We start from the raw sequence: 27,198 nt of genomic DNA, 5'->3' as shown, positions 1-27,198 counted from the left end.
CTTAGCAGTTTTGTTTATATAAATTCTGTTGGTTGCTTAAGTTTATTCTAAATATTCAGGAAGTTGTATAATAACAGAGTATGGTCTGTGCTTATTATTTCATTATTTTTATTTTTGATTTAGAATCTAGGTTTCGGTTTGTTTATTTGGTAAATATGTTTTTAGCAAATTTACTGTTAATAAAGGTCTAGATTTATATGTGATAAAACAGATAATTCTTACTAATTTGAGGAGCCATCTTAAGTTTTTGTATCTGACCCCCCCCTTTTTTTTTTTTTACCAGAAATACCATAATTATTTCCCTCCTTTGCTCATTTTTGTCATTCATTCTGCTAACATTTATTGAGTCTTTCACTAATTTCGAAGATTCCAGCAGGGTAGCACAGTTAGAATATTTTATCAAATTTAAGCTGCTGTGTTATTAAAAAAGAAAAAGTGCTGTTACTTCAACCATGGAGTGGAAGGTGATTTCAGAGCTGCTGAAGTGTGGGAAACACGTGTTACTGAAGTACGGCAGACACTCTCAGTGAGAGCAGCTTTTAACTGCAGAGATGCTTCTCTCCCACCAGGCAGACGATTTGGGGAGATAGGTGCTTGGGTCAGTGTGACAGGAAGAGGTGACCTCTGAAGGCAGTGACCACTGTCATGGAGACACTTTATGGCTTTGGCATTGGCTTGCTTTTCCCTCCATCCTTTTTCATTGTCCTCTCTCCATACCTCTCGTTCCCACACACTCAGAGCATTTCTCCTCCAGCAGTAACGGCTGAGCTGTCGGGTTTATGTTTCACTGCCCTGTGCTTCCACGCTGTCCTCCCCTCCCCTCCTAGGGGCCCACCCGAGGAAGGCTGTAGAGAATACGGTTCCCAGACTCACTCCTGTGTCCCGTAGTGCTGTGATGTAGTGTCCTCTTCATGTTTTCTCGTTACAGCTTATTTCCTGACTTTTAGTCTGATTCCTTCATGTCCTAATTCTGTTTCCACTTCTGCTTATCACTGTGCATGATGGGTGCCACACAAATCGTATAAAAAATGTTTATTAATGAAATAAGTGAAATATGACTGTAGTTTAGAGGTCTTTTGAAATCTCTGTATTTTCATGTTATTAATAACTTGGTAGGAATATAGAACTGGTTTAACTGGATAGAGTTTTGCAAATAAACTGTCACAAATAAGCTCTTCTTTGTAAAGATCTAAAGTATTTGTAATATTCAGAAACAGATTGGAGGTGTTTTTTATCCTCTCCTCTCCTCTCCGTCTAGTGATTTGGAGAATGAAGTTGAAAATAAGAAGGCTCAGATACAAAATCTTCAGCAACATCTGTCTACCCTTGAAAAGGATATTAAGCGCAATGAAGAATTTCTTAGAAGGCGCCAAATGCATTTTAGAGAGTTAAAGGTAAGGGGAAAAAATGTCCTTTTGCTTTGCTCATCGCACTCACTTCTAAGTTATTTTTAAAGAGCCTACCATTTATTTAGTTAGAGAAGAAGTTCGCAAACTTTTTGTCCTCAGACCCCTTTACAGTCTTAAAAGAGCTTTCATTTATGTGGGTTTTAACTAATTATTAAAAATTAAAACAAACTTTAAGAATATTTATTGGTTCACTTAAAAAAAAACCAAGTCATTATGGGGCACCTGGTGGCTCAGTTGGTCAGGCATCTGACTCTAGATTTTAGCTCAAGTTGTGATCTCATCTCTTGAATTTGGCTCAGATCATGATCTCAGGGTTTGTGAATTTGAGCCCCATGTTGGGGTCTATGCTGACAAGGCAGAGCCTGCGCGGTATTCTCAGCCCACCCACTCCCTCCCCCCAATCCCTGACTCTTTCTGATCCTCCCACACATTCTCTCTCTCTTTCAAAATAAATAAACAAACATAAAAAAAAGAAAACTCATTATGTGTTAACAAAAATAATGTTTCTGTGGAAAATAGTTCTATTTTCCCAAAACCAAACAGTGAGAAAATGGACATTTTTATATTTTTGTAAATCTCTAATATCTGGCTTAATAAAGCTCAGCTGAATCATCACATTAGCTTCTACAGTCAGTCTCTTGCAGTAATTACCCATCCTATAGTTGTAAACCTCCTGCACACTCGTGAGAAAATGATAATAAAAAGGGTGAATAATGTAGTATTTTTGTGAAAATAGTTTTGACCTCATGACCCCATGAAAGAATCTCAGAAGCACCAGGGGTGCTTGGGTTGTACTCAGTGAAGTGGTGGATTCAAGTAATCTTGCCAGAACCTCCATCTGGGTCTTCTGAGAAGGGTTTTCTCAGTAGAGTCAACATTGTCTTCATTTTAATGGTAAGGCAGAATGTTTCCGTCCTTTTTTCATGGGACTGGATTAGCAGTAACGATGATCATGACAGACTTTATACACAACATGCTTTTGTTCATTCAGTACTAGTTTGTCTCTTTCATTAGCTACAAAATCCTCTGTAACAAAAACAGAGTAAGGACTTTGTGGATTAATGCATCCTTTCTGGGGGGCACTTGTTATATATATTTATATTTATTTATCTTTATTCATTTGTCTGTTGATTTATTTATCTATTTATTTAACTAATGTCTAAACCCAGTGTGGGGCTCGAACTCACAACTCTGTGATCTAGAGTCATGTGCTCTACCGACTGAGCCAGCCAGATGCCTGTTTCATTTATTTTATGTTACTAAAATTGAAATAACTTTTCTTTCAGGTAAAAATAACAGAAAGTATTTCTGAAATTCGGGAGCTTGAGAATATAGAAGAACACCAGTCTGTAGATATTGCAACATTGGTAAGATTCTTTTTCCTTGATTTACGTGTAATGTTAAAACAAAACTGTCATTTAGGTTAATAGCATCCACTCTCAGCTTTTTTTAAGTCCTTTTAACTGATGTTACCTTTTGTAATCGTTATTTTTATTTGCAAATAAGGTCAGCACTACCTGGCTTGTAGCATTCAAGTTCCTTAATGTTTTATAGGTGTAACTTGCACGTATAATAATTGATTTTGTCTTCTGCGTGTACTAAAGCTATCAAAGCTTGAACAGTGTGCTTCTAAACAGTGGCCTTTCCAACCAGACTGCCTAGCATAGTTTTGTTCAGAGTTCATCAGTATTAATACTAATGGATTTCTTTTACTCAGCTGTAGTTGGTCTCTTCATTGTTGAGGTATTTTTTTTCCATAAGAAATTGGTTCTCATTTTCATCTATCACACGTTTGTTAGTCTATTGTTTTTTTCAGACAGCTGTTTATGACATTCAGCTTAGCTTGTCTGAGTTACAGTAAGCAGCGCATTAGATAGATTACAGTCTTGTTAGAATGAATAAATGTTTATTGAATCTCCACTCTGCACCAGGCACCATATTAAGTGCTGGAGGATAGGACAGTGAACCAGACAGATAAAGTTCTGGCACTGATAGAGCTTTACTTTACGCTAATGAGAATTTGTCTTCATTTTTATTAGCGATCTTATTCATCATTTTTTATTTTTCTGCTTTAATTCCTTAGATTTCTTAAAAGTATGGACTATGTCTTATTTTTGTTTACTCAGTATCTAACACATTGGTACATGATACATATGTATGCATGCTGCATTTTGAAAGAAAAAGTAACTAGATAAAATAAGTCTTCCTTTTGATTATGACCTCAAGCATGGTATAGTTTAACTTGTGTCCCATATGTCAGTCTTTCTTACTATTGAATTGTTTCCTACTTCCTGATTTACCACTAAGGGTATGAAAATATTCTAGTGCTCTTTTTATTTGTCTTTCACTGGATTGCCTAGAGCCTGTACTTTGTCTTCTCTCAGAATCATTTGTTTCATAACTTAAGTATTTTAATTAACTCCTTATGTTCTGTAAATGTGACCAGGAAGATGAAGCTCAAGAAAATAAAATCAAAATGAAAATGGTTGAGAAAAATATGGAACAGCAAAAAGAAAATATGGAACATCTTAAAAATCTGAAAATAGAAGCAGAAAACAAGTATGATGCGATTAAGCAGAAAATTAATCAGCTCTCAGACCTAGCAGAACCACTTAAGGTATGTGTTACTATTACTCTGTTGTTATATGTTTCAGCTGTGTATCCACACTGTCCTTGCCAGATACTGCCCTAACAGAATTTATGGTTAAATGTAAATGTAACCAAATAAAATGGAATATAAGCCAGATTTTCATCAGTAGGTCAATTATAATTAAACACTTTGTTCATGTCTTTAGGGAAAATAAATTGCTAAAAATTTCTGTTTCTCCTGGAAGATTACAGCTTTTGTTTCCTCTTTATTTATTTTTCTTTTTTTAGAACCAGAAGCAGGGATATCTTGTCCATCCAGCCTGTTTCTGTGCTCACCTACTCTGTTGTCTTTTCTGGCTTTCCTTCAGTAATTCAAGAATTAGTTTTATAAAAATAGTTATAGATTAGATATAAGAGCAACTTGAAATAAAATGCTACTGAATTCTTGTTTATTGACATGTTTGTATTATGTTCCAGGCTGAATTAAACTGGCTTTTTTTAAAACTTTTTTTCTTTTATTGTTTTATTTATTCTTAAGAGAGAGAGAAACAGAGCACGAGTGAGGGAGGGTCAGAGCGATAAAGGGACACAGAATCCCAAGCAGGCTTTAGGTGCTGACAGCTCAGAGCCCAATGCAGGGCTCGAACCCACAAGTCATGTGATCATGACCTGAACCAAAGTCAGACGCTTATCTGACTGAACCTCCCAGGTGCCCCTTAACTTTTTTTTTTTTTAATCACATGCTTTTTGAAACCAAATTTAGGGAAATAAAATTATTTAACAATTAAATAGTATACGTTTCCCGGTGTTTATTAGCTTAGTTATTTATAGATTATTATCATTATCATTTTTATGAATAGCTCAATTACTATCAGAACTTTAAATGTTATTTATAAGACTGAGAAGAAGGAATACTGTATATTAAGAGCCTGAGGCAGCATGGGTACCTGGGTGGGTCACTTGATTAAGTGTCCAGCTCTTGGTTTCTGTGCAGGTCATGATCTCACAAACCGTGAGCTGACAGCACAGAGCCTACTTGGGATTCTTTCCCTCTCTCTCTGCCCTTTTCCTGTTCATGCTCTCTCTCTCATAATATTTAAGCTTAAAAAAAGAAAGTCTGAAGGGGGTATGCTGATGATACAACTCTAATATACCCCCAAGTTTTGGCAGGAAATGTATCCCCTTTGAATCAAAATGGATTTAGATATTTTAATAGTTTAAAAGAATTGTGCATGTAAGTTTTGCTCTGTCTCCATTGAAAATTTTAGAAGATCTCACTTACAGAGTTGGGAGGATATTAAAGGAAGGCACAGGATGCTCTTCCTGGAAACACCGCTTGTGGTGGTCTCTCTGGAGTTGCTGTCAGGAGCTGGGGTCCTGCCTGCCTTTCTAACCCTGGGTGCTTAACTCGTTTCTATTTGCGATATGAATTTAAAAAATGGGAAAACAGACTGATAAGTTAACTGACAAAGAATATAAAGTTTAAATATTAAAATTGTGAGGAAGAAAAATGTATTAAAGATAATATTGAGAAAAATAAGAAAGCATTTGCTGCCTACAGGAGATAAGAAAAAGGCAAAAAGATAAAAAAAGACAAAATTAGTTTTTATGAGATTGATGCACTACCTACTGTGCTAACAAAGTACCTACAAAATTAGTTTTTAAAAGAAAACAGAAGGAATAAGATAAATATTAAAATCATCAAGAGTACGTTAGGTAGAATTCAGAATTCAGGAATTAGAGCAGTGAAGTTACAGCAAAGGTAGGACTAAAAAGATATTTTAAATCGGTAAGGGATTGAACAGGGTAGGGTGACTTAAAATCAAAATGATGAAATATGTTAATATAGGAAAAGAAAGATTGCACCTAAATTATTCACCCCAGACAACTTAAGATTCAAAGAAGAAATGATGAAGAGTAAGCTGTGTTGTGTTCTTGTAGGTATCTCTAGGCCAATGCAGCTCCTGGGATTGGGAGTCTGAATAAGTGTAAGAGCACAAAATATGGGCACAAGGCAGTAAAGATTCTTGATCTTAGCTCTTTGCATTGGCTGCAAATAACTGAAAGCCAGGAGGCGAGTCCTTCCGTGAACTTGCATGCAGTCAGCTGGCAGCCAGCGGGCTTTCCCCCTCAGCACTCTGTCACACTAGCCATCAGTAACAGCAGGACCAATGCGACATGGCCAACAAAGTAACTTAAGTCCTGAGACACGGCCGTCATGATGGATTAGCAGCTTCGCGACGTTCTCTGTTTGCTTGTAGGACAAGTGTTCATTTTGTGTCAGGGATGGTGAGGGGTAAAGTACTCTGTTTAGATACATAGTCATTGAAATTTTGGTATAAGGAATATTCTCCTCACTTTAAATAGTCTGTTTTGATTTACACTGCAAATTTAATGCTTTAGTTTTAGTTGCAAGTTAAATTTGTCAGACAAGGAGTATGACCCACATCGAACCTACAGAGATAAATGGTCTGCACTACTGGAGTAGGAAGACTCTGGGTTTCTGATATAGAGAGTTTATTTGGATCACGGATGACTGTGCTTTTAAAAATTCCAAAGTACCCCAATGTTCATAGCAGCACTCTCCACAATAGCTAAAACATGGAAAGAGCCTAAGTGTCCATCAACAGATGAATGGATCAAGAAGATGTGGTTTATCTATACCATGGAATACTCCATGGCAATGAGAAACAATGAAATCTGGCCATGTGTAGCAACATGGATGGACCTTGAGGGTGTTATGCTGAGCGAAATAAGTCAGGCAGAGAAGGACAAATACCATGTGTTTGCACGTATAGGAGGATTAGGAGGAACTTGACGGAGGAACAAGGGGGAGAAGAAGGGCGGAAATGGTGGGGGAAAGGGAGAGAGGCAAACCATGAGAGACTCTTGAATGCTGACAAAAACTGAGGACTGATGGATGTGGGGGGGAGGGGGGATGGGCATGGAGGAGGACACTTGTGGGGATGAGCACTGAGTGTTATGTGGAAACTAATTTGACAATAAACTATTTGTAAATAAATAAATAAAAAATAAAAATTCCAAAGTAAGGGGCACCTGGGTGGCTTAGTTGGTTGAGTGTCTGACTTTGCCTCAGATCATGATCTCGCAGTTTGTGAGCTCAAGCCCCACAACTGATAGGACAGAAAATCAGTAAGGATTTAGAAAACTGAAGCACCATCAACCTACAGGACCTAATCAGTGCTTAGAGAAGACTACCAGTGACAGTAAAATACACCTTATTTTCAAGTACCTGTTCCATGTATATATACCAAGATAGATCATCTCTTGGACCATTAAAAAAAATCCCAACAAGGGCACCTGGATGGCTCAGTCGGTTAAGCCTCCGACTTCGGCTCAGGTCATGATCTCACGGTTCGTGGGTTCGAGCCCCGCGTCAGGCTCTCTGCTGACAGCTAGCTCAGAGCCTGGAGCCTGCTTCAGATTCTGTGTCTCCCTCTCTCTCTGACCCTCCCCTGCTCATGCTGTGTCTCTCTCAGAAATAATTAAAAATATTTTTTAAAAAAACCCAACAACTTAAAAGAACTATATAGTGTGTTTCCTAATCATAATACAGTCATACTAGAAATATTTAGTAGATCCTCAATTAAAGATCTTTTAATAGAAGGATAATCTCTAAACACGTGAAACTAACATCCTTTTAAATAACCCATGGTCGGCAGAGAAAGTGTTGAGATAAATTTTAAAATATTTTGAATCAAATGAAATGAAGATGATTTATCAGATTTTATGGAATGCAGCTAAAGCATTGCTGAGAAGGAGATTTGTGGTACTAAATTCATTAGAAAAACAATACACAGACTGCTGCCAACAAGAATGTGAAAGCTGCAGATTTTCAGCTTTGGAGGGGGCTGTCCTGCTGCCTGTGAGACAGAAGAAACCGGTCGGTTACTCACAGTTTGAGGGCTCTGCAACCACACCTTTAAATAAGAAACCCAGAACAACACTAAAGAGTTAGAGCTAGAAACAAGGAAACCTGATATGAAGAATCTCCAGAAAGAAGAAATTCCCCTACAAAAGAAATCTCTTAAAAAAAAGGATGACTTTAGATGACAAGCTCTACCAGTGAGACTTAGACGTCAGTGAGGGAACTTCCAGCAGTCACCATTGATGTGGAAGAGGTGACAAAAGCATTGAAAAATGTGGCAGTAGCAAAACTGAAGCAAAAAGTAAGTCCCCGCATATCTCCAGTTGCAGTGTAGCCAGTGATTGTTCAGATCTGGATAAGATTACTGGGGAAGATGATTTTGATGGTGTTCAAGGGAAAAGAAAAGCAACATCAGAGACATTGGTACCACAGAGGAAGATGGTTGGAAGGCCATAGTGGCGATAGTGCTGATGACTCTGAACCAGACTTTTGCAGGTGGTAACGAGTCTGATTTTACTGAGAGGGAAGATAATGATGAAGTCTTCACCAGACGGAAAAATAAAGTGAAAGAAATTAAAAAGAAAGCAGTGAAAGTCAAATCCTCAGTTGAGAAGAAACGTAAATCCAAATGTAATTCTTTGTAAGTGACTTTAGGAGACTCTGCTCCAGGTCCGTGAAATCAGAATCAGCCTTATCAAAAAGGGTTTCTGTTTCTTCAGAGGCCACTAGGAAACCATTACACATAGGCAGTCCTTCAGCTGAAAGCAGAAAAGCTACACGGGTCCCATCAGCGATATCTGGAAGCAGCATCAGCTGCAGCAGGACCCACTGGCTCCAAATCAGATTCTCTGCATTGGCTTGTCCAGATTAGTACGGGTTAAACCTTACATTCGAATGCTGCTGGTAGTTGAGTGTGGTCATAAACAGATATTTGATTAAGAGAATCACAGTTTTAGAAGTCTGTCTGTATTTGATTTGTATTTATATTTGAGGAATGTATCACAATGCAGTCCTTTAATGTCATATAAATCACCTCTATCTAGTCTGTGATGTTCTCTGAAGCTAGTCAAGACTTCAATAAGAGTTTTGTTGATAAGAATTATCTTGTAATACCATTTCCTTCTGAAGAACATATTCTATTTTTCCTGTGTAAGGTAAGTTATTGCCATTAGGTAGTTGTCAGTTTGACCTGGAAGAAGTTCATGTTGCAGGCTGTTCCTTTGTAGAAACATGATGTTCCTTTCTAACTTTGTCTAATTTATGGCACCTTAACCTTAATTGTTCAGAATTTGGGAAAAGGAAACATTCCCACTTTTTCCAGGAGGCATTTCTGAAGTCTCACTTCAGCTACATTATCAGTTTTATTGCAAAGATGTTTCATGTTTTAGCCAAATATTGTTATAGTAAGAATTCAGAATTATTTTACATCTTAAAATGATTGCTAATATGACATATGTCTCCTACTCAGAAGTAGATGTTTATCGTATAGCAAATAGTTTCATGGCATTTTATGAAGCTGTTGTTGTCAAAGCCTTTAATAAAAGTGAAAAGGTTTTGATAGGCTCTTTTCCTTGAGAGCATTGCATCCATGTATGTCTGGTTATCTACATTTTGTGATTAAATGAATGCTTTGCAAAAACAAAACAAGATAAATTATAATATACATATCCTTTTTATGTATTATTCACAGTAACCACATGGGGTTTATTTATTTTGGACTTGCAAGACTCTTTCCACCATTTTAATAAAGAGGAAAAATCATATATCAATCAGTACAGAAAAAGAATTTGATAATATTCACCCATTCATGATTTTTATAAGCCTCAAAAAATGGAAATAAAGAATTTCTTCAACAGGTTAAAGACCATCAACAAACAATGTAGTTAACACGAAGAAAGTAAAAATGAATGTCTCACCACATTGACTTAATGTAGTTAATATTGGAAGTTCTAACCAATGCAGTATGGCAAGAAAAGGAAATAGTAGATACACACATTGTAAAGAAAGAAAGAAAACTGTCTCTATTTGACATGCCATGATTGTCTACTTAGAAGACCTCAAGGGGATTACAAGAAAAGTCTGGAATACAAGATCAACATACAGAAATCAATTGCATTTTGTAGGCTAGCAGTGAACACATGGATGCTGAAATGAAAACCACAACACCATCCACACTTTCTCAGAAGAGAGGTTTTGACTTGTGTCCTGTACAACCACCTGGCAACCACTACTTCTGTTTCTATAGATTTGCCTGTTCTCGACATCTCATGTCCATGGAATCATACAGCAGGTGGTCTTTTGTGACTGGCCTCTTTCACTTAGTCTAATGTTTTCAACATGCATCCCTGTTCTGGCATGTTACCAGTAGTTTGTGCTTTTGTATTGCCTAATGAAACACCATCGTATATCACATTTAATTTCTTTATTCATCAGTTGACAGATATTTGGGTACTGCTGCTGTGAACATTCATGTGCATGTTTTTCTTTTGGATAGATACCTAGGAGTAGAATTGCTGGGCTACATGCTTATCCTACCTTTTGAGAAACTTTGAAACTATTTTCAGAGGTGTACCACTTTATATTCCCACCATCAACATTTGAGTGTCCCAGTTTCTCCACACCCTTGCCAGCCAGCACTTGTATGCCATTTCTATTTTAACCATTCTGTTAAGTGTGAAATGTTCTTGTTGTGGTTTCAGTTTGCATTTTCCTCATATCTAATACTGTTGAGTGAATTACCATGTTTTTATTGCTCATTTGTGGATCTTTGGAGATGTCTGATCAAATCTTTGCCCTTTTTTCACTTGCATTGTACGTCCTTGTTGAGTTTTAGGAGTTCTTTATTTATGCCAGGTATATGTTTGATGTTTTTAACGCTGTACTGAATGTTACAGATTTTAATTTTTAAATGATTCCTAATATATAGAAACATTACTGATTTTTTGTTTTGGCTTTGTATCAAGTGAGTTTTCTAAACTTATTAATTTAAAAGTCCTTTGAAATTTCTTCATAAATAATTATGTCTTTTTTTAAAAGTGTTGTTTTTACCCTTCCTTTCTGATCTTTACTGCTTTTTATTTCCTCTCTTAACTTTTAATTGAATTAGCCAGGGCCTGCAATACAGTGTTGAATAGAAGCAATGGAACTAGACATCCTTGTCTTGTACTTGATCTTAAGAAGAAAGCATTTAATCTTGAAAGTAGTGGTTAGCTGCTATTTATGTTTTGTTCTTGTTCTTATTTCCTCTCTCTTTTTTCTTTTGACATCAGCCAAGCAATTTTTAGTGTACCTATTTTTAATCTCTTCTACTAGGTTTTTAGCCATAACTCTTTTCTTTTCTAGTGGTTGCTGTACATTATAATATGCATCTTTACCTTGTCATAGTCCACTACTCTTTATTTTTAAGGTGAGCTTGAGATAGTTTCTCTACAGTTAAATTTTGTGCTAAAATTGTGAGGTTATACTTCCAGAATGATGACTAAATAAGTTAGTGGTTAAGTCTCTGCATCCTTTTCTCTTCTACCCTGACTCACCTTTTTAAAAACCAGACTATCTCTGTAAATATCCAACACTCGCTTTGTTTTAGGTCTTTTCAGGCTGATGTGGCTTTCCACAAAACTACCTTGTTTACTGAAAAAAGGTTGAAAGCACCGTAACATATGGGGACTTCGTGTCAGCATTTGAATACAGTTATGTGACTTCTTTAGGGAAACCCCTCCCTTCTATTCATACAGCCCATACAGCGGATACAGGCTTTGACACTCAGTCCTGGGAGCTACATAACCCCGCCCACCTTGTTGATTTGTCAGTCAGTTTTACACCTATGCTGGCAGCTTTTTCAAAACAGTCTTTTCTTTATTATTTTGGCTTTATTTAAACAGGATGAGTTAAACCTTGCTGATTCTGAAGTGGATAACCAAAAACGAGGGAAGCGGCATTATGAAGAAAAGCAGAAGGAGCACTTGGATACTTTAAATAAGAAGAAACGAGAACTGGATATAAAAGAAAAAGAACTGGAGGTTATCCATCATTTTTCTGTTATGTTTTGTTTACAACCTTAGTCATGGCTGTTCAGGCATTTTCCTTAATGTCACGTTTCCAAACATAGACCAGCAGTCTGATGACCGGCCACTTTGTGTAGCAGAACAGCTGTTTCAGTGATCAAGGAGAGGAATAGTCTTGGAAGCTTTCAGGGTGTGGACACTGAAACAGACCACCCACCACAAAGAGGGCTTTGGCTTGGTTTACAAGGCTGATCGCCTGTCTCCGAGTGATTTGGAAAATGACTTGCACTCAGCTAACATAGCTCCTTAAATGCCCAGCTTGGCAAGTGGTTAGCAGCTTTATGTCAGAAAGAGCTGCTCCTTCCCTTGAGTAGCATGAGTGTGGGCTGGGCTGGAATTCAGCCCCTACTTACTACACACCCTTGTTAACAGCTGTCAGCAGTGGCCCTGTTCTGTTTTTAGAGAAGCTGAGGGCACCGGTCGGTCTAACTAGAAGAGATAAATTTCAACTTTTCTTAGGAAAATACTTAAATTCTGAAATTTTATCTTACTTGTTTATAACTTACATGGAATGTTGTAAATATAAAATAAGCACTATGTGTAACAGTGCTTGGGAGTTTTTATTTATGAATACAAGGGTCTTCTTTGTGTTTTCAGTACTATTTGGTGTTCAGAGGCCATCCTAAAAGACACAGAAGGCTGTCTGACCTCGCTTATGAAAATTGCCAAACTTTTCATAACTATTGAAATTTGTTTCCCTAGGAACAAATGGAGAACTGACTTACAAATTATTAAAGTCATGCATAGTAATGTAAATAAATCTTTGTCTTGAAGATTTATGAGTCTAGACTCGATTCTCAATATAAGGCTTAAAGAAATAACATTGATATTTAATGTGATTAAAATATGTCTAAAATTTAATCCTAAATTCAGATCTTTACCTTGTGTTTGTGGGTACCAGTAATACTATGGAGTCTGTCAAAGACAAGTTTTAAAGATACTAAACATCTGTTACCTTAGGAGAAAATGTCACAAGCAAGACAAATCTGCCCGGAACGGATTGAAGTAAAAAAATCTGCATCAATTCTGGACAAAGAAATTAATAGATTAAGACAAAAGATACAAGCAGAACATGCTAGTCATGGAGATCGAGAGGAAATAATGAGGTACGTGGTTGGTAGCTCTTCTACTTTATTACTCATGTATATTATTAAGACATAAAGAATAAATGTTTATATAAACATAGTTTTGCTATGGCATATAGTTACAGGTCAAGCTAGTTTTTCATATGTGTTATTAATAATAAACTTTTTTCTCTTCTAAATCAAAACAAAACTTACGGAGTGACATTTTAACATAAATGTGTTTTTATACCTTTAAGATTCACATAGACAAAAATGTTCAGCTTCACAAGCAATTAAAATAAATGTGAATCAAAACCATCAGAAGCCATTTTCATATATGTCAAGCTGAAAAAAATAGTCTCATGTCAGGGAGATTTCAGTGAAATAAATATGTTCATACTGCTGGTAAGAATGGAGCCTCTAGGGGGCGCCTGGGTAGCTCATTCAGTTAAGTGTCCGACTTCAGGTCAGGTCATGATCTCATGGTTCTTGGGTTCGAGCCTGACATCAGCCTCTGTGCTGACAACTCAGAGCCTGGAGCCTGCTTCAAACTCTGTCTCTCTCTCTCTCTGCTCCTCCATGCTCATGCAAAAATAAGAATAAACATTAAAAAAAAAAAAAAGAATGGAGGCTCTAGTATAGTTAACCACAGTTTCTCAAGCAAGAATACCTTGGTCTGAGCTATAATTCTACTGCCTACTTATATTACTTTTGCAAATTACCTAATCTCTCTGAATCTTCATTTTCTCATCTATAAGATATGTGTACTTACAGTTATAGGGTTGTTATAAAGGTTAACTGAACTAGTCCATAATAAAACAATATGTAGGGTACCCAGAATGTTAGATGTGATATTATTAAAGTTTTTCTGAAAAGCATTAAGGCAGTTTGTCAAACACCTTCAAAAATTTCAATTTAGCCAAGTAATTTTGTTGTTATAATCCAAAATCAGAAAAGCATTTTGTGCTGAGGTATGTTTACTGTAGCATCATTTATAAAGCTGAACAATTAGAAACTATGTACATCTGTAGGACGCTTATTGAAACATAGCAGAAAATTACAGCTATTACATTTTATGAAGAACTTCTCATAATAAAAATCAGGACTAGGAGTGATCTCAATTCTGTTTTCAAAAACAGTGGGAAACAATGGTAAGAAACACAAAAGTAGAAGTTTTTCTTTAAAATAGATAGTACCTCACGTTTGGTTTTTAAAGTATAATCTCCAGTTTATTTTTTTTCCCAGTTTCTCTTCAGTCCTTAAGGAATTTGCTCCTCGCACAGGCCGCGCTGGAGGTCAAGGGGCAGTACCTGGGGGCCCGCATCAGGGTGGGGGTGCTCCGCCCTGCGGGGCCTCAGGAGTGTGGTGCCGGTTCCCTTGCTGTGAATGGCCCGGCTCCCACGGGATGTGGTTTCACACACCACTCAGGAAGCACCCAGGCGGCCAAGACACTGGCTTGGGAAACGTCCCTGATGGTAGTGGCCTCTGCCATGTTCCGAATGGCCAGATCTTCCTGGCCTTGTCCCGGGGCGCGGCGGGTAGGTAGCAGGCGGCCGTGGCCCCGTGTGACACAACAGTTATTCCGTCCTTCTCTAGGTCATCTTGGAAGCGAGAACCTGAGAGAGTGTTACCTCGCATGTTTTTAGTGCAGTGTAAAGGGGAGGCTGTGATGGGTGTTGACTTCCTCTCTGGTCTCATCATCTCCAGCACTTTCTCTCTTTTTATCTTGTTAAACTAATTTATTGAATGTGCTTTCATTGTTTACATAAGTGCAGGGTAGTATGAGTGTATGTTATTTTCCATTCTTGCCAGATAGAGGAGGTGCCACACCTAAATAAACTATTGTACAGATTACTTTCTTTGATTTAATGATATATTTTGGAGATTTTGTATCAGTACATAGGCATTTTCTTATTGTTTTTTTATAATTACATGGTATTTAGACATCTGATGGATAGTCGAAGTCTAATCTTCTGCTGTTGTAAATGGCGGTACACATCTTAGTATGTAGTCAAGGTGATTTAACAAGATTAACTCCTGTTGGAAGGTTGGCCCCCCACGCCTCCCCCTGGACTGTGCCCGTTTGCACTCCCATCAACCATCGGCATCGGCGGTGCGTCTGAGGGCTTGTTTCCCCTCGGCCTAAGCAGTGTGACAACCTTAGGTTCTTTGTGCTGACACGTAGATTTCCTTAAGAACATAACTTAGTGTAATTTTATTTTCCATTTCGCTCATTGAGTCTGAACATCTATTTATGTCTTAAGGACCATTTATTTTTATCTTTTTCTGTGAACTTTTTATGTACTTTTTCATTTTCCTGTGAGGTTTTTTTGGTGTGAAGAATGTATTTTACCTCTTTCCGAAGGGCTGTGTAGCCGTTTGAAATTCTGTTTCTCCCATTACTGCTTCCTTAAGAATGGCCATGTGAAGTAATGTTTGGTTTTTGTGTGTTCAGAACTATTTGTCTGTAGCTGTTGAATTTGAAGGATAGTTCAGCCTGATAGAAAATTCTTTTTCTCCTGAGTGTCTGTTTCTGATGAGTCAGAGTCTGTGATCCTTTCCTTGGTGTACACTGTGTGTTTTTAACCTGTAGGTTTATCTTGTTTCTTAAAATTTCTTTTTTTGTATTTTACTTTTAAATATTTTCTCTTCTCTTGTTTAGTTGTCTTTGTCTAGGCCTTTCTTGCACAGATGTCGTAGGTCCTTTGTCTCCTCCAGTTACTTTGTCTAACCATGTTCTCTTTTTTCCCAGTTTTTTGCTTTTCTCATTCCTGATCTCTGTGCCTGTCAGCTTTTTCTGCATTTGTCTCTTGTCTCTTTTCTCTGTACATCATCTTCTCACTTTGTCTTCGAGTCTGCTTTTTTGTCTGCGGCCCCTCCTGCCCCCTTGGCTGCTGCAGGGCCCTGCTCGCCGCCGCCTCTCACCCGCTGTCGTTTACCTGTCTCCTCTCTGAGTGCTTTGTCTATTCTTTCAGTTCTTTTATTTCTGCTTTGGGGTATCCCGTCACGGTGGCACTTGTCTCATATGCTGTTTTGTTTTAATTCGTGGTTTGCTATCCGCTTTCGTCTGCTTTGCAACCACCTTGTCCTGATGTGCTTTCATTGTGGCCGGTGTCCTGCTGCTCCTGCCCAAGCCTTTGTTCTACACATATCCGCGTGTGGACGCTGTGCTTGTGCCTTTTTTGTTACTTGTTTTCACTTGGATCTCTCTGACCTGGGCATCTGAATGAGCATGGGGTGGGTCGCTGTGGAGCCTTGGCCGGGGTCGCCTTTCAGACTTGGTCAAGAAGCAGCTCCCCTCCCCCCCGCCCCCTCGGTGCCAGGGAGCGGCCTCGCTCTGTGAGAGCTCTGCCCGGTGGCCATGCCTTCTCTGCCTCTTTGACCTTGTCTCATTCAGACTGGGACTGGCAGATTCCAACACGCAGCCTGTGGCCTCTGTTCCTGCACTGCCAGCTGCCACTGAGGGAAACATTGCTTACCTTCCAGTGTGATCGCTTCACTTTTAGAAGGTGTACATTTGCTGGTATTTTCTAAGATCTGCCACTCGGGCCCCAGCTGGGTGGGTACTGTGCTCACGCCCTTCCTCTGCTGGCTCTAGGGCCTGCACTCAGCTCCTGCCCAGCCCCGCTGTCTGCTCCTCTGCTTCAGGGCAGCACGTGCTCGTCCGGGGGAGACAGGACTCCTGCGATCGCCTCCCCCCGGGCACCCCTGCACTCTCCCTTCCTCCCATTAAATATATTTGATATTTTATTTTTCTTTGTGATTCTTTGAATGGCAATTATTGACTTAATATTTTGTTCATAAAATAGGCTGTACCAAGAAGCAAGAGAAACCTATCTTGATCTGGATAATAAAGTAAGGACTTTAAAAAGATTTATTAAATTGCTGGAAGAAATAATGACTCATAGATACAAAACATATCAACAATTTAGAAGGTAGGTGCAATTAAAAATATTACCACATATTATACAGTTTTGTACTTCGTTATCACATTATCCTTTATGAATAATAAAATTAAGTTGAAAGAACTTCATGCAATCCAGTTAAAGAAGGAACTGCCAGAGCTTCCTATATGGATACTTAGGTTCCTATCATTTAATCAGAGAATTCTGGCTCAGAAGGGATTTGTGTAGCGAGCTTATCCAATTTTTCCGCTATTAGATACCCTCACCTAGATGACTCAGGATGGCTGTTCAGGCTCTGCTTACGCAGGTCCTTTGAATGGGAGTTCACTGGCGTTGACAGAAATGTCTTTTACTCTTGGACAGTGCATGTTCTTAAGGGATGCAAGTTCTGATGGGATCTGTTGAGCCAGTATCTCAGTTTATGATCTGAGAGAATAGTGTGGCCGCATGGATATAGAATCTGTTCTGTTTACTGCTGCGTCTCCAGGACCTACTACTGTGCCTGAAATATAAGAGAAAGTTGATATCTATTGTTTGAAAGGATGATCACAGGATCAGAGAAACTGGATATTATTAATTTGTGTAGATATATTCATACTTTCAGGGATAGATTGACTCCCCTCAAAATCAGAAATAAACCAGAGGATAGTTTATAGGTAGACATGGCTCTTGACCTACTTGGATCCAGGGCAATCCATGTCTTTTTCCACTTAACCTGTTTTACACAGTGGTATTCTCTCAATGACCAGCTTTTTACCGGTCTTTACACCCAAAACCTCATAATCCTAAGATTATAGAATTAACAGAGTGCTTTTTTTGTTTTTAAGTGTATTTCTTTATTTTGGGGGAGAGAGAGCACGTGCGAGGGGCAGAGAGAAGAAGAGAGAATTCCAAGCAGGGCCTGCGCTCTCATCATAGAGCCTGATGCAGGGCTCCATCTCTTGAACCACAAGATCATGACCAGAGCGGAAATCGAGTCAGATGCTCAACTGGCTGAGCCACCCAGCCAGCTCCGTGAGACTACAGAATTAAAGAAATATATCTAGTTCTAGGACATATGAGGAAATTCAGATAATTCCATAAAGAGAAACAGGCTTTGCATATTTGGCCGTGTTCCTTAACTAAATAAACTTTAGGTTAGTTTTTGAAATGTATGCTTCAGGTTTGTATGCATGTTAGTAAGACTTCAGTTATATAGGACTTATTTGTATCTTTTTGAGGCTGCTTGTAAGTTCCATTAAGTGGGACCAGAGCAGCCTTTAGTCGAGGGCCAGCTCTTTCCTGCCCGGGAAGCAGTGCTCTTCGGGCCCGCCACTGGCGCCTTGTGAGGTAGGAAGCTTCTGCCTATGGGGACATGAACTATTCTGGCTCCGGGTGGCCTGTGGGGATCACTTCTGCTGCTTTGGGAGGTTTCTTGCTCCAACCTCACATGCGCAGAGAGAGTTGTCAGCTTGAGACTGTCTTGCCCTGTGCCCACCCTGCGTCCATCCTCTGGCACCCTCCCCGTGCTGCGCTCTCGAGGCTCTAAGAACCCGAGCACCTTGGCCTCCCCAGACTCCCAGCTCCATCTTCTCAAACAGGGAAATCTTTAGGCCTCGCCTGGGTTTCCGCCCCCTTTACTCTCTAAGTAGTGACTTGGGACATCTGTAAGATCCAGTTCATTTGTTTCCCATATTTTAGAGATCATTTTGACTAGAATTGCCTATACTCTCTGATGTTCAGTCTGAAAACTTACTTCATTTATTTTGTACAATGTTTTATTTGTTTTTTAGGCCAAGAGAAAATCCAGTGCCTGCTTCTGCCTCTTTTCCAGAAGTGTTAGGATTTATTTTTATATTATTATTCAGAAAATTTGTATTTAAAATATTTTTAGGGGACGCCTAGGTGGCTCAGTCGGTTGAGTGTCTGACTTCAGCTCAGGTCATGATCTCCCAGTTCATGAGTTCGAGCTCTGTGCTGACAGCTCGGAGCCTGGAGCCTGCTTCAGATTCTAGGTCTCCCTCTCTCTCTGCCCCTCCCCCACACATACTCTTGTCTGTCTGTCTCTCAAAAATAAAGAAACATTAAAAAATTAAAACGTAAATAAAAAATTAAAATGTTTTCTGTAAAAGTATTCATCTTATAGTTTATTACCTTGATATGTTTCTTCACCACTGTTAGTTTTATCTTCTTTACCCAGTCTTAGGAGTAGAGTAGGAATGATGAAATTTTTAAAATTGTTTTTGTCTCTGCACTGGAGAACTTTGCCATTTTATGAGAACAGTCTCTTTTGGACTGTCCTCATAAAATGAGACATTTTAGCCATCCCATGTATGAAAGCAAATGAAGAGTGTCAGTAGTGAAAGAAAGAAATGTCGACACAAAATTCTGAAAACTAGCTAGCAAGTCGTTGTATCACAAAAGAAAACTCAAGCGATTAGTATTTTCTGGGGTGGAGATTTAATGTAGTTTAGAAAGGGAATTAGGAGGGATAATAATAAAATGATAGTCTGAAGAAGCAAGCCTTAGGCTCATTAAGGAGCAAAGACGTTAAGAAAAATAGCAAGTTGCCTCTCATTTAGATCGTATTTTCTAAATACCATTCCCTTCTTGGAGAAATGGCTGATTTCAGAACTGGCCAGGGAAGGTGCACATGAGCTTCTTGCTAATGCTAGAAAGAAAGGAGGTGCTTGGAAGAAGCATAGAGTCATGATAAAAGGACATAGGAAGCAGCCTGAAGAGGCTCCCACTGGCATAACCTGGGCCTGTTTGAGGGCAAGAATGGATGGTAACCCAGAGAATAAAATAAGAATCTGTGACTTCATCCCAATGAATGGAAAAGTGAATAAGTAAATAAATAATTGAGAAAGAAGGGAAAAGTGTTCCTTACAGTGGAATGTCATGTGATTAATGACATCTGCATTGTGCCAGGCTGTGGGTAAAGTTTTATAGGTACAGAACGATTGAGACTTTTTTTGTCACCATAGAGTTGAGAGGAGGGAGGAGATAAGCACATGGATAGGCCATTTATTTATTATCTTAACACTACTAGAGCTTAATCTCTCAAGGGCAAGGCTTATGTCTTCTGTATTACGGTGGTGCCTCATATAAATTGCTTGAATGGTTGATATATTCATATGGACTGGCTGTTGTGTACTAATGTGGGATAGCATCTTTATTCAGTTTATGATGTTTGTTTATTATAAAAGGAAATGGAGTAGTAAAGATGTGGAGACACAAATAAAATATAAAGATGGGGGGGCATCTTAGAATTCTATTAAATGGGCAACCAGTGTTAACATTTTGGCATATTTCTGTCTGATCTTACATGCTAGTTTAAAGACCATGCTGAATATACAGTTTTTAATGTGCCCTATTTCTTTATTCCAAGATGTTTGACTTTACGATGCAAATTGTACTTTGACAACTTACTATCTCAGCGTGCCTATTGTGGGAAAATGAATTTTGACCACAAGAATGAAACTCTTAGCATATCAGTAAGTATCTTAGCTCTTTGTATACTAATCATTAGGAGAATTAGCTGCTATATTTCTTTTGATAATACATTAATAAATTTTAATCTATTATCTTTGGAAAACAAAAGAACTTACTTTTAAGTTAAGTGTAGTGTTTGCCAGAGTGTTGAAAATTAAACTGATCTCACTAGCTAACTCTGCCATTGTATCTTCCTCCTCATCCCCCCCAAAAACCACTATGAAGTTAATTAGGAATTTTGTTTCCAGTGATAAATGTTTACCCTCTCTCCACTCCACAGGTTTCTTTTTAAAACTCATACAGCATTTTAAATTATGTGGGATATTATAGAACGTCCATATTCTCTGGAAACCATTTTAGAAGACTAAGAAAGGATTTCTCAGAAGAATGTTCTACCCCATATAATTGTCTTTGCACTTAACTTATCTCTGAATATGTTTGTAGATCTAGCCTCATTTGGATAAACAAAGCCACTGTATTCAACTTTGTGGGGTTTGTGTTTGTGGATCCTTTCATAGTCTCATGCATTGAAGGAGGAAGTATGGGATATTGCATTAAAAACTGTGTGGTCAGGAGGTCAAGAGCGACCACCCACTCTAAATAATTGGGGCAAAAATTTTTAAGTAACTGCTTACTGCTCTTAGTTGTCATAAATTTGTACTTCATTTTATACTTAGGATAAATAATAATTTACATGTGCACAAAACTCATGTAAATTTTTAAAGAATAATAATTAAAAGAATGACAGTGCGTTTAAAAATGGTCAGAAGGCTTAAAGAGAAACCTCATAATGTATCCATGTGGTGAATTAAGTACATGAAAAAGTGCTCGGTATCGTTTTTCATCAGAAAAATACAAATTTATAGCATAAACAATGACATACTGCCAGCAGGGTGACTAAAACGCAACCCCGATCGCATCTTGTGTTGAGGAGGCTGTGGACTTGGAACCCTCTTGCCTGGCTAGCAGGAGTATAATCTGATAGAACTAATTTGGAAACCTGTCTCACAGTGTCTGTGAAAGCAATTCTACTCTGCATAATTCTTCAAAAACTGATAAAATTTACCTGATTAAATGGTGATGATTAAAATCAGAACAGTTATTATCTTTTGGATTTCATAGTGTCTGGGAGAGAGCACAGGGGATCTGCTGAGATGCTAGGAATGTTCTAGGTCTTGATCTGAGTAATTTACCCAGGTAATTGAGCAGAAAAGTTAAGCTTTGTGTTCCTTACTGTATATGAATTATACTCTAATAAAAATGAAGAAAGGAAGAAAATACTAGGAATGCTTGGACTACCTCCAGAGCAAACTGTACAGGGCAGCTGAAGCTAGACCTTCTGGGCTCATCGTCCTGGTTATTCAAAAGATTATTACTGATTTAAGAATCCTTAAATTCTCTAGTCTTTGTTTACAAATAAGGAAAGTGAAACCAAACTCCCATGATAAGTGAGTAATGGGTCAGGGGTAAAATTGAGATCTCCACAGTTAATCTATGGCTTCACTTATTAGATTGATGCAAAATGCAGTTTTGGAGCAAAAGACTGTATCTGGTTACTTAGTTCTTGCTTTTATGTGGGGTATTTTGTTTGTTTGGGTGGGTTTGGCTTTTTACTACTTAGTTGGTTTTTTATTTGGATTTTTACAGATTCAGACTTATGGATAATATAAAATCTCAGGGTATGTTTAAATTAAGAATATTTTATAACCCTTTTATATGAATACTATTTGAGAGGTTCATGATTTTTCAAAGAGTGGATGAAAAAGTACGTGAAGCTTACGTGCCTGCTAAAACACGTGATAAACCTTTATGATAGAAAACCTGATGGTGCTCTGTTTTTTCACCTTGTGTGTGTGTGTGTATATGTGTGTATGTGTATATATGTATGTATGTATGTCTGGAATTCTGTACAAATAGAATTCCTTCTAATTTTTTTTAATGTTTATTTTTGAGAGAGAGAGTGCAAGCAAGGGAGGGGCAGAGAGAGAGAGGAGATGCAGAATCTGAAACACGCCAGGCTCTGGGCCGCCAGCACAGAGCCCAAATGCAGGGCTCGAACCCACAAATCGTGAGATCATGACTTGAGCCAAAGTCAGACACAACCAACTGAGCCACCCAGGCGCCCCTCTAACGTTATTTTATACTGTTCTTCCAGGATATTATATAAAAGAGTTTGTTATTAATTTTATTAATTGCTTTTTTTATTGTCCCCATGAATCTCTTTTAGAAGTGATTTTATATGTTTCAGTCATTACTGCTCTTTGGCCGCTGTGAGCCAGTTGGTCCTGTTGTCTTTTTCACATTCAGTAATTACTTTTAAAGCAGCTTAACCACTAGATGTCACTGTAATTCAAGTAACAAAGGATTATTTCAGCACTTAGAAATGTTTTTTGTAAAAATAAAATCTCATTCACAGTACCATTGAAAACAGTAAAATACTTAGGAATAAATTTAAGCAAGTGAAAGACCTGTACACTGAGAAGTGTAAGACATTGATGACGGAAACTGAAGAAGACGCTAAGAAGTGGGACGATATCCCACGTCCTGGATCAGGAGAATTAATATTGTTAAGTAGATGTCATTTCCACATCACTAAATGATGTTATTATTTTTCTTTCTTTCTTTCTTTCTTTCTTTTTTTTTTTTACTATAAACTCATTCTTTCTAATTCTAGCCACCATTTTTTGTAAAGAATTTAGTCTGACTTTTGCTGTACTTTTTGTTTTTTTGTTAATTCATTCCAGGTTCAGCCTGGAGAGGGGAACAGGGCTGCTTTCAATGACATGAGAGCCTTATCCGGAGGAGAACGTTCTTTTTCCACGGTTTGCTTCATTCTTTCTCTGTGGTCCATTGCTGAGTCTCCTTTCAGATGCCTGGATGAGTTTGATGTCTACATGGTAGTGTGAAATTTTGAATTCTCTAATCTTTGTTGTTGGAAATGTGTAATTCGAAAGGAAGCAATTTTTTGTTTAGTTTTACCCACAGTAGAAGGCATCCTGCCTGACTCTGCAGTGCGTGACAGATGGAAGGGAGAAACTAAGAAGAGTCTTAGTGCTCTCCCTGCTGCCCTGGAGACCCACCCCGTCCAGGCCTTCAGTCCCTTCCCTAGTTTATCCCATTTTCCATTTTAACACAGACTTACGGGCAGTTCCTTGTTTTGACGAACAGCAGCCACTGCTGGTTTTCTCCTTCCTTCACAGTCGCACTTTTTAGAAGAGCAGTAGATAAAACACAGGGGCAGGGACATTTCACTTCGAAGTTAAAAACCTAGGATTGAGACTTAACCTACCTAAAGGACTTTGGGCAGAATATTTATCCTTTTTGGGCCTCCCATTTCTTTGTGTATAAAATAACATTATTAATCTTTCCTACCTCGTAGGGTTATGATGAGACTCCAGTGAGGTCTTCCATGTAAAATGTAAACACTCTTAGGAAGGTTGGGGCACAGAGGAAGCCCTCACCAACCAGCTGTTCCCCGTCCTCTGTAGCGCTCACGGCTCGTTTGTCCTAAACTCACTGTAATCTGGGTTTAGACTCCAGTACTCCAGCAACACTTGTTTAGCAAAGATCATAAGTGAATTCTTAGTCTTATTTAGATTCTTTGAAGTATTTGACACCATAGATGTGTCCTCCCATCTCTCATAATGTGCGTCCTTGCCAGTTTCTGCTCTCCTCTTTCCAGGTTCTGGGGTGCTCCAAGCTGCTGTTCTCCTTGAATGTGTGAGGTCCTCTTTGTTTTTGATACTGTTGTTGATTTTCCTGGATACCACATCCTACCTGCGTCTTCACACTACACACTGCACCACACACGCACACACACAGTCCCCAGCACTACACCTGTATTTGACCACCGGACACTCTGAGTGTCTCCTCCTGACCCCTCTCTTGCACTCCATTCCCATATGCCCAACAGTTAGATGTCATCAGGCGTGACCACGCCTCAGACTCAGCAAATCTTCCACTCAGAGCCTCTTCCTTTTCCTGAACCCCCTGCCTTGATTGGTGGCAGATTGCCATTACCTGCCCAGTTACCTTTGATAGATCTGTGAGCCTCCCTTCCTTTTTATTTGCCTGTCACATCTGACCTGCTGAGTCTCCGCTCCTTCCTGTTACCTGTCCCTGTCTCCTCACCCCCTGCCCCCTGCCTGTCGTAACTGCCTCCTGGCCAGACGCCCTGACTTTAATCTTGCTTCTGCTTTGATTCCTCCCTCACTGTTTTCCAGGTTTATATTTCTGAAATGAATCTGGTCATGGCCACTTGCTTGGAACTCTGAGTGGTGGTTTGTCTAGGTAACGGTTTAGTTTTGGGGTATCTGTGAGGCCTTCCTGATGGAGCAGCTACCCACTTTGTGGCTTTTCTAGCTACTTGTGACTTTTAAAACTGCCTCTGCGCCTTGTGCCCTCCTTTGTATGTCATAGTCCTACTCACCTTTCAAGGTGTGGCTTGGATGTCACCTTTCTATGGCCTCTGTGGCCACCAGGCAGGATTGGGACCCTCTCAGAGCTCCCTTGGCACCGCCCTACACTGACACACTATTATTTTATTTTTTATACTATAGAATATACTGTTATGTAATTTGTGCTATATACATTTACTATTACATATATTTTTATAATTTTCATTCTGTTGCCATCTCTTATTCTCATGTCTGAATCTCCCAAATTAAACCTATTTTGGAAGTTACCAACTATGGCTTGATCATATTTCTACCTACCTGATGCCTAGCCCATAATAAGTATTTAGAAAATGCTCACTCATGGATTTTATACCCGTGAGTCCTGTTTAATCCTTCAGTGTCATTTTTCCCCCTGTGATACCATTGCTGCAATTGTTTAGAAATTCTCTGAGAATTGGCTTGAGAGCTAATTCACAAATTAGATGATTATTCTCTCCATTCAATAATTTTGTCCAAAAAGACATTTTACAGCCTTATCTCCTATCTTGTTTGTGAAATTTAATTCTGAATAATTTCTTTCTCTTTCAGAAACTTAGAGGTTCTTTTTCTTTTAATTTTCTTAAGGTTTATTTATTCTTAAGAGAGAGAGAGAGAGAACGCACAAACGGGGGAGGGGCAGAGAGAGAGGAAGACACAGAATCTGAAGCAGGCTCTAGGCTCTGAGCTGTCAGCGCAGAGCCCACAACACAGGACTCCAACCCACACCAGCAAGATCATGACCTGAGCCAAAGTCAGAAGTTTGACGCTTAACTAACTGAGCCACCCAGGTGTCCCTTGAAACTTAGAGATTATTAATCAAAATGGCATTTTGCCCCGTTGGAATTATTCAGAAAAAATGTACCTAAGCCCTAAAAACCAAATGGAAGCAAAGACACACATATTGGTGGTTTGGCAGCTTTGTTATTAAATGATAGGCCTCCCCAGGGCAGTGTTTGAAAGGAAAGCATTCTACTTGCACAAGCTCTCATTATTTTTGTTAACTTTAAGTTAGATTGTTTTTACATATATGCCTGAGGGAAGAATTTATATAATACAAGCCATTGAGCAATACATCCAGGATGTTGGTAACCTGTCTGCCTCCAAAACAGTGTGTTCTTTTTGTTTGTTTTTAAATGTTTATTTATTTTGGAAAAGAGAGACACACAGACCACAAGCAGGGGAGGGACCAGAGAGAGAGAGGCACAGAATTCAAAGCAGGCTCCAGGCTCTGAGCTGTCAGCCTCAAGGCTGACACGGGGCTCAAACCCACAAACCGGGAGACCATGACCTTAGTCAAAGTCAAACACTTAACCGACTGAGCCACCCAGGCGCCCCCAAAACAGTGTGTTCTTAACCACCATGCTGGACTGCCACATAAAGTTGCAGTTAGACCTTTAAAAATATATGCCTATAAAAACATTGTTTATGTTTTCCACTTTTCAGGAATTTTCAAGGTAGGGAACAATCCTTTGATTTTTTTCTTTCTCCAGTATTTGAACTCAGAAAATGTAAGCACACAGTTTAACTTCGTTTCAAAACCTGGTATCATAAAGCATTATTTTTCTATACACTGATATGCTATTTAACTTAAAGATTGAATGGAGGAATTGGTTTGTAAATTTACATTGGTTCAGATTGTACACATTGTAGGAAGGTGATGGGGCAAGGTCAGAGGTTTTAAAACACTTTAATCATTGAGGGAAATTTTGACAGAATTAGTAACTTTATAGCTAGTCATTTTTTGTATTGGTCTCCTGAGATATTAATTATTATTACTGTACAAGTTAAGATTCATCCTGTAACATTTAGTTCTGTCTTTGGAGATTATTTTAATTGCTAAATATACTTGAGGGAGGGAACTGTACTTACGGAAACAACCTGACTATAGAAATTACTTGGAAGATACATATATTCAGTTATTTTCCACTCATAGTTTTGGAGATTATCTTTCTCTGTATGAATAGCTTGGCATCATGGATAAGGATAAAACTGCAGGAGTTGGCATCGGGCAGCAGAATGCTGCTTCTGCAGGGACGTGATTAAAGCAGCAGCGACCCTAACTTTGCTCCCCAGGACATGGTTAACCGGAGAATCGCAATGGATATGATACTCAAGATGGCAGACTCCCAGCGCTTCAGACAGTTTATCTTGCTCACCCCTCAAAGCATGAGGTAACTTTTAAAAATTCTTCTGTGACTGTATACATCAAGTTCTAAAAGGGGAAAATAAATCTCCTATAATCTTAATTTTTAAAATGCAGATACATAAGTCACCAATATTAAGAAAAATCAGTTTCTGTGTCAGGAGATTTAAGATAATCTTTCCTTTTTAGGTATTTAAAATTGTATTTTTCTTACCTCCCTTCCAT

General features: G+C 38.6%; 1 protein-coding gene and 1 pseudogene across 2 annotated transcripts in view; both read left to right on the top strand.

Annotated features, from left to right (window-relative positions):
• SMC6 (structural maintenance of chromosomes 6) overlaps positions 1–27,198 on the top strand; it is a 78,507-nt gene that overhangs the window by 50,208 nt on the left and 1,101 nt on the right. Inside the window, exons 18-26 of one of the 2 annotated variants that reach the window (XM_077750932.1) lie at positions 1,259–1,394; positions 2,696–2,776; positions 3,856–4,026; positions 11,769–11,906; positions 12,912–13,057; positions 16,825–16,950; positions 20,291–20,396; positions 23,139–23,291; positions 26,904–27,001. In XM_077750932.1, coding sequence (XP_077607058.1) covers positions 1,259–1,394; positions 2,696–2,776; positions 3,856–4,026; positions 11,769–11,906; positions 12,912–13,057; positions 16,825–16,950; positions 20,291–20,396; positions 23,139–23,291; positions 26,904–27,001 — 1,155 coding nt within the window. The remainder of the gene's footprint in view (positions 1–1,258; positions 1,395–2,695; positions 2,777–3,855; positions 4,027–11,768; positions 11,907–12,911; positions 13,058–16,824; positions 16,951–20,290; positions 20,397–23,138; positions 23,292–26,903; positions 27,002–27,198) is intronic. The other variant, XM_077750934.1, reaches the window with a different exon arrangement.
• Positions 7,732–8,798, top strand: LOC144220680 (RAD51-associated protein 1 pseudogene; annotated as a pseudogene).

This window comes from Crocuta crocuta, unplaced genomic scaffold (genome assembly GCF_008692635.1).
Source record: "Crocuta crocuta isolate KB4526 unplaced genomic scaffold, BGI_CrCroc_1.0 scaffold129, whole genome shotgun sequence".
In the NCBI taxonomy this organism is placed as follows: domain Eukaryota; kingdom Metazoa; phylum Chordata; class Mammalia; order Carnivora; family Hyaenidae; genus Crocuta; species Crocuta crocuta.
This window is presented reverse-complemented; position numbering and strand designations above follow the sequence as displayed.